The sequence below is a fragment of the Tachysurus fulvidraco genome, chromosome 19 (assembly GCF_022655615.1).
Source record: "Tachysurus fulvidraco isolate hzauxx_2018 chromosome 19, HZAU_PFXX_2.0, whole genome shotgun sequence".
NCBI classification, from domain to species: domain Eukaryota; kingdom Metazoa; phylum Chordata; class Actinopteri; order Siluriformes; family Bagridae; genus Tachysurus; species Tachysurus fulvidraco.
The window spans coordinates 18,962,595-18,975,446 of record NC_062536.1 but is presented as its reverse complement, the minus strand read 5'-3'; the positions used below and the strand labels follow the sequence as shown (position 1 = coordinate 18,975,446).

The 12,852-nt window shown below is 44.2% G+C and overlaps 1 protein-coding gene across 5 annotated transcripts in view; it reads left to right on the top strand.

The window, feature by feature from the left end:
* LOC113651581 (thyrotropin-releasing hormone-degrading ectoenzyme-like) overlaps positions 1-12,852 on the top strand; it is a 56,709-nt gene that overhangs the window by 19,407 nt on the left and 24,450 nt on the right. For 3 of the 5 annotated variants that reach the window (XM_047804177.1, XM_047804180.1, XM_047804176.1), the window contains exons 5-8: positions 4,058-4,212; positions 9,064-9,177; positions 11,115-11,297; positions 11,552-11,617. In XM_047804177.1, coding sequence (XP_047660133.1) covers positions 4,058-4,212; positions 9,064-9,177; positions 11,115-11,297; positions 11,552-11,617 — 518 coding nt within the window. The remainder of the gene's footprint in view (positions 1-4,057; positions 4,213-9,063; positions 9,178-11,114; positions 11,298-11,551; positions 11,618-12,852) is intronic. The other 2 variants (XM_047804178.1, XM_047804179.1) reach the window with 2 other exon arrangements.

Below are 12,852 nucleotides of genomic sequence, written 5' to 3'. Positions count from 1 at the left end.
TTGATGGTAAGTGTCAGTGTTTAATGGTGAACATTGGTGTTTGATGGTGAATGTTGGTGTTTGATGGTGAATGTTGGTGTTTGATGGTGAACGTTGGTGTTTGATGGTCAGTGTCAGTGTTTAATGGTGAACATTGGTGTTTGATGGTGAATGTTGGTGTGTAACATTAGACCCGCTTTGCTTCTCTCTCAGTCACATGGTGTTTCACCTCTGTAAGGATCAGTAATAGAATGTGTCCAGTTATTCAGCGTTATTATTTATTATATAATGACATTATAAAATGTCACTCTGTCCCTCTGCAACATCATTTACATCTCAGCTTTAAAAGGTCGTGTAGAAATTCCCATCAGTCCTCACTAAAGAAGATCCAGTGACATGTCTTTGCTAATATTCCACTTCCTGTCAGCTTCCCTCCTGCCGCTGTAGCTGTGACTTATTGTGATGGTCCGATTTCTATCATCGAGTCTTTCTCAGGCCGAGCGGCAGGACGAGGCTCTAATAATAAAAAAGAAACGTTCTGGAGATGATGAGAATCTTTTATTGAACTCATTCCACTCTTCAAGGTTGGATGTACGGAGGACATTTTCATATCAGACCGTCTCCATGGTAACGAGACTTATAAATCTGAATGGTTTTGTAGAAAGAGAGAGAGAGAGATGAGATGCAGTGTGAAAGTGTCGCACGGCCGTCATGTGTGTGATGAAGGTTAACACCACACCAAGGCTCCAAATCATTGTACACCCACACACACACACATACACACACACACACACACACACACACACACACACACACACACACACACACACACACACACACACACACAGTTTACACACAGTTAGAGAGTGATTGTCATATGTGTCCTTAATCAACACTGTGTTTGTTTATCTCACACTTTTGAGTGTTTTGTTACTCAGTGACATATCACAGTTTCGGCTCCCGTCATATACACACACACACACACACACACACACACACACACACACACACACACACACACACGTACACAAACACACACAAACAACTCGGTCAAATTTGTCCTGGTGTGAGGAAACACGCTGTTCACTCTCAGGTTTCTGCTGAATATTGGCTTTGGAATGAAGATGAAATGAATTTTGTCATGGTGATGGATGACAGAGAGGACAGCGGTGTCAAAGAGATGACAGTATGGGGCGTGTTTAATAACCACTCTGGGCTCACTTCCTGTCTGTCAGAGTAAAATGTCAGAGGGACAAGAGACAAAATACCAAAACTAAATTATGTATATGGTAAATTTCTGTCACTCTTTCTGTACTCGTAGTCATGGTGAGAGACGGACTGAGAGAGAGATGGAGTGATGATGGAGCAGTGGAGATAGAGTGAGCGAGAGAAAAGAGAGAGAGAGAGAGAGAGAGAGAGAGAGAGAGAGAGAGAGAGAGAGAGAGATGGAGTGATAATGGAGCAGTGGAGATAGACTGAGCGAGAGAAGAGAGAGAGAGAGAGAGAGAGAGAGAGAGAGAGAGAGAGAGAGAGAGAGAGAGAGAGAGAGAGAGAATATGGGACTGGAGGTCCTGTCAATCTGCAGGTTATTTCTGTTCAAATTGTCTCGTCCCAAAGGGCCTGAGAAGAACACGCTGGTTGTGAGCTCACAGCCAATCACATTGCAGCGTCGTCTGATGAGTCAGGAACTCTGGGAACTATGGGAACTGAGGACAAACCTATAACGAGGTGGTGCAAAACAAACTGGATAAAAATAGTCTCTCCTGACCTGCACCTTCACTCAGTGCACCTTAACACAAACCTCACACACACACACACACACACACACACACACACACACACACACACACACACACAGACACACAGGAGATTTCTGATTGACAGACAGACTACCATGATAGAACTCCTGTCCCACTGTGTGTGTCTCATCCTGACTTTCTTACACAAAATGTCTCTCACACGTTTTTTTTCTGGACAGTTTTGTCCTCCTGAGACGTCACAGTGATGTGTGTCTGTGTTACCCAGCAGGGAAGGATCAGGAAGAGGACATGACCTGGAAGCTCTTTATAATTACACCACATGTCTGTGCTGAACCACATCACACACACACACACACACACACACACACACACACACACACACACACACACACACACACACACACACACATACACACACACACACACACACATACACACACACATACACACACACACACACACACACACACACACACACACACACACACACACACACACACACACACACACACAGGCTGCAGAAGCTCATTAAGCTCAGGACCGAAGATGGCTTCAGGCTTCAGCTTTTAATCATCCATTTCAGCAGCTACGTCCACACACCGCATCACTTCCTGTAAATGTCCTCGTTAAGAGAAGCCCTGATCCTGGGTGACCTCCAAGTCCCAGCCTGTGAGTCAGTGCCTTACGGTTTAGGGGTCATTTGTCCTCGAGGGCCCTTGATTTGAAGGTGATGAAGTGTTTGAGCGGTGAAGAAGGTGTGAACAAGGCCACTGGCTGGGCCAGGAGATTATCCTCACTATCTTCAATCTCTCTCGCTATCAGTCTCTGCGAACGAATGCTGTGTAAGTCTCTCTCACCCTTCTTCCTTCTCTCCTCTTCTCTCTCTAAATGGACATGATGGTGGATCACACTGAATGTCCAGGCCTTAAAATGCTCTTAATAACATCCTCATAAACCCATTGGGACCCATGTGGCGTGTTTGTTTTGGTGATTTCAAATGTCAACATTGGCTTTCAAACAACAGAGACCCCACCTTTAACATCCCGCATGCTTCATTAAAGACTCTGGACTCTGATTGGCTGTTAGAGAAACAGTATTCAAATGACAAAAGGAAAATTACAATGGCATTCTTTCTGATTTAATACATGTAAATGTGTGATATTTCCTCAGCTAACTCTGAACCTTGTATGTGTATGTGTGTGTGTAATTTAACGATCATTTTTAATTTACATTTAATTAGAGCGCCTAATTAAACAGCCTCGTTAATGATCAGACTAAACCCCAGAGTAACCCCGGCTTTGAGTCGGCCAACATCTAAAGGAAGCTGGATTATTTGTGGGATGTTGTTTGGTATAAAGAGGGAATTAAGTGTTTGATGTAAAGCCGGATTCAGACGGTTGTTTATCTGCACCACAGAACTGCGGTTAAGGTGTGAAACACTATTTTGTTTGTCTTAGTCAAGTGACAGTTCTTCATCACGTTTAGCCGAACTTAAAGTACTGCAGTGAAAAACTGAATGAACTGAAACGTCGTCTCCGTCTGATGAAAATGTTCCTCACTGTTTTTTTCTCCTTCATTAAGGCCATGATTAATATTTACACAACCCTAAAAGTTCAGCTGAAGCCTAAATCTTCTTCAGGACTGAAATCCATCCTCTTCCTCTCTCACGTTCATGAAGGTTCTGATGATTCCAGCAGTGTGGAATGTTCCATGATTTATGTTGAGGTTTATTCTCGACATTTTACCCAGAATTCCTCTGTGTAGCTTCTGTGTGGGTTGCAGATGGGGTTACAGAAGGAAAAGTTAATTCTACAGGATTAATTAGTGATGCGCTCGTCATCATGCAGGTGTGTGTGTGTGTGTGTGTGTGTGTGTGTGTGTGTGTGTGTATGTGTTCTTTATCATGACTGGATGTAACCTTTCCTGGTGGGCAGAAACACACACAGGTGGTTATTAATACTGATTTACCTGTGACTCGGTTCATAGATCCTGCAGAGGTCATTGAGCTGAACTCACACTCTGCACCTCGTCTCCTCACACACACACTGAAGTTAACACACACACACACACACACATACACACACACACACACTGAAGTTAACACACACACACATACACACACACAAACACACACACACAAACACACACACACACACACACACACACACACACACACACACACACTTGGCTTATTTGTTTTGTGGTTTGTGTTTTATGAATTCTGGGCTTGGTGTGTGTGTGTGTGTGTGTGTGTGTGTGTGTGTGTGTGTGTGTGTGTGTGTGTGTGTGTGTGTGTGTGTGTGTGTGTGCGCACGCAGATCTCCTAGCTGTACCAAAACACCCGTACGCGGCGATGGAGAACTGGGGTCTGAGTGTGTTTGTGGAGCAGAAAATTCTGCTGGATCCTGAAGTCTCATCTTTCTCCTACCAGATGGATCTCACCATGGTGGTGGTGCATGAGATCTGTCATCAGGTACACACACACACACACACACACACACACACACACACACACACACACACACACACACACACACACACACACACACACACACACACACACATGTGGGTAATATGTGAGGGTAAAAATTGGGTTTAGGTGGGATTGGGGATGGTGAACATGTGGGATAAGTGATGGTGAACATGTGGGATAGGTGATGGTGAACATGTGGGATAGGTGATGGTGAACATGTGGGATAGGTGATGGTGAATATCTGGGATAGGTGATGGTGAACATGTGGGATAGGTGATGGTGAACATGTGGGATAGGTGATGGTGAACATGTGGGATAGGTGATGGTGAATATCTGGGATAGGTGATGGTGAACATGTGGGATAGGTGATGGTGAACATGTGGGATAGGTGATGGTGAACATCTGGGATAGGTGATGGTGAACATGTGGGATAGGTGATGGTGAACATGTGGGATAGGTGATGGTGAACATGTGGGATAGGTGATGGTGAACATGTGGGATAGGTGATGGTGAACATGTGGGATAGGTGATGGTGAACATGTGGGATAGGTGATGGTGAACATGTGGGATAGGTGATGGTGAACATGTGGGATAGGTGATGGTGAACATGTGGGATAGGTGATGGTGAACATGTGGGATAGGTGATGGTGAACAGACTGTTAATAAGGACATATTAGAGGGAAAGAGCTTCAGCACCATCCTGATTAGCAGCACACACAAACGCACCCACACACTTATCAGGCTCATAATTATTTCCCTCTCAGTGCGAGAGAGACTTTGAGAATCCATTCATCTTCTTCTTGGCACCCGGAGAGGGAATTAGAGAACAGGCCCTCCAACATGTTGACATATTGATTTCCTCAACTATTAAGTAGAGAGAGAGAGAGAGAGAGAGAGAGAGAGAGAGAGAGAGAGAGAGAGAGAGAGAGAGAGAGAGAGAGAGAGAGAGAGATGTAGTATAATATATTTCTCTCTGTATATAAGAGTTATTCCCAGTGACAGATGAAAATAAATATGAATGCTTCCTCATGCAGACTGACTTTGTGCTGTACAGTAAACTCTGTCCTCACTTTAATAACTCACATGATGCTGAGCGCCGGACTTTATAAACACTCTGTCCTCCTTCTAATAACACAGACATGACTGAGCTCTGACAGGCCGTCAGGTGAGGCTGTCTGATCCAGTCTGATCCAGTCTGATCCAGTCTGATACGGTCTGATACAGTCTGATACAGTCTGATCCAGTCTGATACAGTCTGATACAGTGTTAGAGTCTGATACAGCGTTAGAGTCTGATACAGTGTTAGAGTCTGATACAGTGTTAGAGTCTGATACAGTCTGATACAGTGTTAGAGTCTGATACAGTCTGATACAGTGTTAGAGTCTGATACAGTGTTAGAGTCTGATACAGTCTGATACAGTGTTAGAGTCTGATACAGTCTGATACAGTGTTAGAGTCTGATACAGCGTTAGAGTCTGATACAGTGTTAGAGTCTGATACAGTGTTAGAGTCTGATACAGTCTGATACAGTGTTAGAGTCTGATACAGTCTGATACAGTGTTAGAGTCTGATACAGTCTGATACAGTGTTAGAGTCTGATCCAGTCTGATACGGTCTGATACAGTCTGATACAGTGTTAGAGTCTGATGCAGTCTGATACAGTCTGATACAGTCTGATACAGTGTTAGAGTCTGATACAGTCTGATACAGTGTTAGAGTCTGATCCAGTCTGATACGGTCTGATACAGTCTGATACAGTGTTAGAGTCTGATGCAGTCTGATACAGTCTGATACAGTCTGATACGGTCTGATACAGTCTGATACAGTGTTAGAGTCTGATACAGCGTTAGAGTCTGATACAGTGTTAGAGTCTGATACAGTGTTAGAGTCTGATACAGTGTTAGAGTCTGATCCAGTCTGATACGGTCTGATACAGTCTGATACAGTGTTAGAGTCTGATCCAGTCTGATACGGTCTGATACAGTCTGATACAGTGTTAGAGTCTGATGCAGTCTGATACAGTCTGATACAGTCTGATACAGTGTTAGAGTCTGATACAGTCTGATACAGTGTTAGAGTCTGATCCAGTCTGATACGGTCTGATACAGTCTGATACAGTGTTAGAGTCTGATGCAGTCTGATACAGTCTGATACAGTCTGATACGGTCTGATACAGTGTTAGAGTCTGATACAGCGTTAGAGTCTGATACAGTGTTAGAGTCTGATACAGTGTTAGAGTCTGATCCAGTCTGATACGGTCTGATACAGTCTGATACAGTGTTAGAGTCTGATACAGTCTGATGCAGTCTGATACAGTCTGATCCAGTATGATACGGTCTGATACAGTCTGATACAGTCTGATACAGTGTTAGAGTCTGATACAGTGTTAGAGTCTGATACAGTCTGATACAGTGTTAGAGTCTGATCCAGTCTGATACGGTCTGATACAGTCTGATACAGTGTTAGAGTCTGATACAGTCTGATGCAGTCTGATACAGTCTGATCCAGTCTGATACAGTGTTAGAGTCTGATCCAGTCTGATACGGTCTGATACAGTCTGATACAGTGTTAGAGTCTGATACAGTCTGATACGGTCTGATACAGTTATACAGTCTGATACAGTCTGATACAGTGATACAGTCTGATACAGTGATACAGTGATACAGTCTGATACAGTGATACAGTCTGATACAGTCTGATACAGTGATACAGTCTGATACAGTGATACAGTCTGATACAGTCTGATACAGTCTGATACAGTCTGATACATTTATACAGTCTGATAGTGATACAGTCTGATACAGTTATACAGTCTGATACAGTCTGATACAGTCTGATACAGTCTGATACAGTGATACAGTCTGATACAGTGATACAGTCTGATACAGTCTGATACAGTCTGATACAGTGATACAGTGATACAGTCTGATACAGTCTGATACAGTGATACAGTCTGATACAGTCTGATACAGTGATACAGTCTGATACAGTGATACAGTGATACAGTCTGATACAGTGATACAGTCTGATACAGTCTGATACAGTGATACAGTGATACAGTCTGATACAGTCTGATACAGTGATACAGTCTGATACAGTCTGATACAGTCTGATACAGTTATACAGTTATACAGTCTGATACAGTGATACAGTCTGATACAGTCTGATACAGTGATACAGTCTGATACAGTGATACAGTGATACAGTGATACAGTCTGATACAGTGATACAGTGATACAGTGATACAGTCTGATACAGTGATACAGTGATACAGTCTGATACAGTCTGATACATTTATACACTGATACAGTCTGATACAGTCTGATACAGTCTGATACAGTCTGATACATTTATACAGTGATACAGTCTGATACAGTCTGATACAGTGATACAGTCTGATACAGTCTGATACAGTGATACAGTCTGATACAGTGATACAGTCTGATACAGTCTGATACAGTCTGATACAGTGTTAGAGTCTGATACAGTCTGATACAGTGTTAGAGTCTGATACAGTGATACAGTCTGATACAGTCTGATACAGTGATACAGTCTGATACAGCGTTAGAGTCTGATACAGTCTGATACAGTCTGATACAGCGTTAGAGTCTGATACAGTCTGATACAGTCTGATACAGTGATACAGTCTGATACAGTCTGATACAGTGATACAGTCTGATACAGTCTGATACAGTGATACAGTCTGATACAGTGATACAGTATGATACAGTCTGATACAGTGATACAGTCTGATACAGTGATACAGTCTGATACAGTGTTACAGTCTGATACAGTCTGATACAGTGATACAGTCTGATACAGTGATACAGTCTGATACAGTGATACAGTCTGATACAGTGATACAGTGATGCAGTCTGATACAGCGTTAGAGTCTGATACAGTGTTAGAGTCTGATACAGCGTTAGAGTCTGATACAGTCTGATACAGCGTTAGAGTCTGATACAGTCTGATACAGTCTGATACAGTCTGATACAGTCTGATACAGCGTTAGAGTCTGATACAGCGTTAGAGTCTGATACAGTCTGATACAGTGTTAGAGTCTGATACAGTCTGATACAGTGATAGAGTCTGATACAGTCTGATACAGTCTGATACAGTCTGATACAGCGTTAGAGTCTGATACAGCGTTAGAGTCTGATTCTGAGCTCTACAGAGTAACACTAGCCTGTTTGTGAGCTCCTTTCTGTTCTTTCTCACACAGTTCATCTGCTCCAAGCCTCTTCTCTCACATTTAACCTGACACTCTGTGATTTAAAGTATAATTGGTGGAATTCTTGAAGTTCCTCTGAGTTTTCGACTCTGTAGTCAGGGAAGCAAAACCAAGCTGCGACGTAGCAGAAGAGCAACTTGTCAGAGATCCACCTGCATGCAGCGATGTGTGTGTTTATATGACAACACGGACACCATCGGATCTCATCAACCCATCACGCATCAGCCGTGTTTCTCCTAACGAGGTGTTTTAGCAAAGCCAGCGTCTGTCTCTCTGTCACACTGAACCCTGAATGAGATCCTGAGACAATCTCTCAATGCTAATCAGCTCTCACTTTCCCTCATTATTACTGCCACATAATAAAGTCATACATGATATAAAGCATCATTTAGACTCTCTGTAATATCCAGATGGAGTAAATCCACCACAGAGAGACCACTTTCTCTCTCCAAGTCCATTTACACTCACTTTGGCTCAGTGCCTGCATGGGAAGTAGCATAAATGGAGAAATTAGCTGTGTGTGTGTGCGTGTGTGTGTGTGTGTGTGTGTGTGTGTGTGTGTGTGTGTGTGTGTGTGTGTGTGTGTGTGTGTGTGTGTGTGTGTGTGTATGTGTGTGTAGTGGTTAGGAGACCTGGTGACTCCCGTGTGGTGGGATGACGTATGGATTAAAGAGGGATTTGCTCATTACTTTGAGTACGTGGGGAGCGACTTCCTCTTCCCCAAATGGAACATGGTGAGTGACGTCCTTTTATTTCTGTTACATCATCAACATTTTATACTGAACTGAACATCACGGCTTACACTTTAATACACAGCTGTGCAGCTGAGCAACCATCTGCAAATATACAATCATTCATCATCAAATAGAGAAACTTCTTAATGCCGCAACTATGTGTAGGATGGAGGCAGGGAGTTGTGTGTGTTGCGTGTGTGTTGTGTGTGTTGTGTGTGTTGTGTGTGTGTTGTGTATGTTGTGTGAGTTGTGTATGTTGTGTGTGTGTTGTGTGTGTGTTGTGTATGTTGTGTGTGTGGACTGAGCACAGATTGAACAGAGTTTGTATCTTGATCCTTTTGGAGGAAACAGACGCGACTCTCTGGAGCTGCTCATGTTCAGCAACTCGTCCCTGTTAGTTTGTGTGTCTTTGCAGGACGGCGTTAGGAGGACGTCGGCTCGGACGCTGTCAGATGGACGTCTCTGATATTGTCTTTGTGCAGGAGGGAGAGCTGAGAGAGTGGAAATGAATGTGATGACAGTGTGTATGGACAGATGGACGCTCTTCTGATGGAGCTCATTTTACAGCCCACTTAAGTGACTCCTGTGAGCAGAGATTGTGGCTGAACAGCTGCTTTATCTCTCTCTCTCTCTCTCTCTCTCTCTCTCTCTCTCTCTCTCTCTCTCTCTCTCTCTCTCTCTCTCTCTCTCTCTCTGTGGGTTCATTGCCACAGATTCCTCCTTATTGTGTGTGTTGTGGTTTTGTGTCCCCACCGTCTCCTGTTGGTTTGTTGCCCTGTTGTGTTCACCTGTTCTGTCTTAACGCTTCATTCCTTTTTGTCTAGATTTCCTTCTGTTTCCCAAAAGCTGTCCTCCTCGATCCAGAGTCCAAGCTGCCAGTGTCCCCCTGCCTGTCTCAGTCCTAAACACTGGGGGTAGGTGGGCTCTGGAGCTGTCAGTCTGCTGTACAGAAAGATTCAGCTTCTCATGACTCTGTCCACTTTCTGCCTCTAACTGAGGCCTGTTTCACTGCACAGAGCTCAGCTACGGCGACTGTTCTGTCGTCTGTCTATGCTTTCTCTCACAGCCAGGAGAATCTGCTACAGGTTTACTTTGGGGTCCGAGCTGCTGCTTCACTCTGCTGTAACATCTCATCAGTTCTGGTCACCTCCGTGGTCGACCTTCTGATCGTTATCTCTCGTCCCTCTGGTCCCTAAGGACAGTCTCTTAAAGGAGTCACAAGACTTTCTTATCCTTCCTGATGAAGGACAGTCATCTGCTCCATGAAGAGTCTCCACTGGTGTCCCACAAGGCTCAGTGCTTGGTCCTCTTCTGGTCTCTTGGTGAGGTCGTGTCCTCACATGGGTTTTTATCCTACTGCTGTAGAGATGAACAAACACTTAGACTTTCATCACCTTTCCTAAAAAGCGTCTCTGATACCGTACAGGCCGAGGTTCTGCTCCTGCGGTCTCTCCTGGACTCTCCTGTGAAACGTCTCGTCTTTCAGGTGTCTGTGTGTGGAATCTCACATTTTAGAACAACGCTGTAATTGTCTCTGTGTGAGAAGTCAGAAAGTTTCCCAGAATAATAATAAGGATCATTTTAGGAGGAAAGTCTAAATTGTCTGAAACAGGAAAAGCCTTCATTCTGAGATGTTCATTAAGTGGTGTTTAAATTTCCCATCACACGCTCGCTGTGTATATAAGGAACTGTAGCAAAAATGGAATTCACCATAAGTAATGACACCCTACATTAACTCTCCTGTTTCTGTTAGTAATAGAAAGTGGATGATGCGTAACGTGTGTGTGTTCTGTTCACTCCGACATCATTTCACACCCGTTTTCTATCATTAAGCACTGACTATAGAATGACTATAATTCACTGTGTGTGTGTGTGTGTGTGTGTGTGTGTGTGTGTGTGTGTGTGTGTGTGTGTGTGTGTGTGTGTGTGTGTAACAGAAACAGAGGTTCCTGACCGATGTTCTTCATGAGGTCCTGCTGCTGGACGGTATGGTGACGTCTCACCCCATCTCACAGGAGCTTTTCCAAGTCGCCGACATTCACAGAGTTTTCGACTGGATCTCCTACAAGAAGGTCCTGCTTTCTCCTGCATGTCCACACGTTAAACCCCTCAGCATGTCGGTGTGTCTGCCGAGCTGGAGATAAAATACCATCCAGATCTGATCTGCTCGGCCGTGCTGTGTCTCCACTGATGATACTTTTACAGTGATAGATGAGCTCCAGTCAGTGACCTGCTGTGTCTTAGAGTTCTCTACAGGGTTGATTTAGAAAATAACTCTGTGTGTGTGTGTGTGTGTGTGTGTGTGTGTGTGTGTGTGTGTGTGTGTGTGTGTGTGTGTGTGTGTGTGTGTGTGTGTGTGTGTGTGTGTGTACAGGGAGCTGCGCTGATTCGCATGTTGGCCGACGTCATGGGACAAACTGGGTTTCAGAGAGGCATCAATGTGAGTGAACTGTCTGAGAATCTGTCTGTCTGTATTTATTTATTTCTGTCTGTCTTTATTTCTGTCTCTCTATCTGTCTTTATTTCAGTCTCTCTTTATTTCTGTCTGTCTTTATTTCTGTCTCTCTATCTGTCTTTCTCTCTCTGTCTATCTTTCTGTCTCACTTTATCTGTATCTCTGCATTTTTTATTCTATGTCTATCTCGCACTGTTTTCCTCTCTCTCTCTCTCTCTCTCTCTCTCTCTCTCTCTCTCTCTCTCTCTCTCTCTCTCTCTCTCTCTCTCTCTCCCCTCTCTCTGTCCATTCTATATCCTGACACACTTCTAGTCCAGATGTGTCCCAGATGTTTGGTCTCAGTTCTCATTAGCAGCTCTTTACACTAGAAGCTTCAGTAGAAGAGCCTCATTAACGCCTGTGAGCTGCAGTTATTACTTCTCCATAGTGTTTAATCCTGGTGGTTATTAAAGTGCAGTGTTTAACTCACCTGTCATTTCTCACTTTCTCCTCTTCGTCTCTCACTCGCTCGTCTTCTCCTCTCACTTTCAGCTCATTTCAGCTTCATGCTTCTGTTTGTCACCGAGTGAAATCCTCCAAACCGAATCCATAAACACTGGCTGAGTGACGGCAAAGTGGAAGAGATTACTGTAGCAGGAGTGTGTGTGTGTGTGTGTGTGTGTGTGTGTGTGTGTGTGTGTGTGTGTGTGTGTGTGTGTGTGTGTGTGTGTGACCTTGGTCTGAGCCGTGTCTAAAGGCAGACAGGTTTATTTTGTCCTCCTGAAATCAGTGCAGTGAAAATAATGAAAAGCCGCTTTGGCAGACAGACCAGGGGAGAGAGTGAAGCTGATGGTCATTCTGCCTCAGGGCATGGGGGGGAGAGAAGGGGTGGGGGGTGGGGGGGAGACAGACAGACAGACAGACAGACAGACAGACAGACAGACAGACAGACAGACAGACAGACAGATTCACCAGACCAGAACAGACCCTGTGAGTCAGTAAGCTGCTTCGTCTCCACACATTTCCCAGAGTTCTGGTTTTTGGAGCTGGGTCTTGAACCTCGGGGTCACAGGTCACTGTGTCAATGCTCCTCAGTCTGACCACTGATACACACACACACACACACACACACACACACACACACACACACACACACACACACACACACACACACACACACACACACACACACACACACTGTACTGTTCATCAGACTGTGAGTGTGATGGAGGAATGAAGAG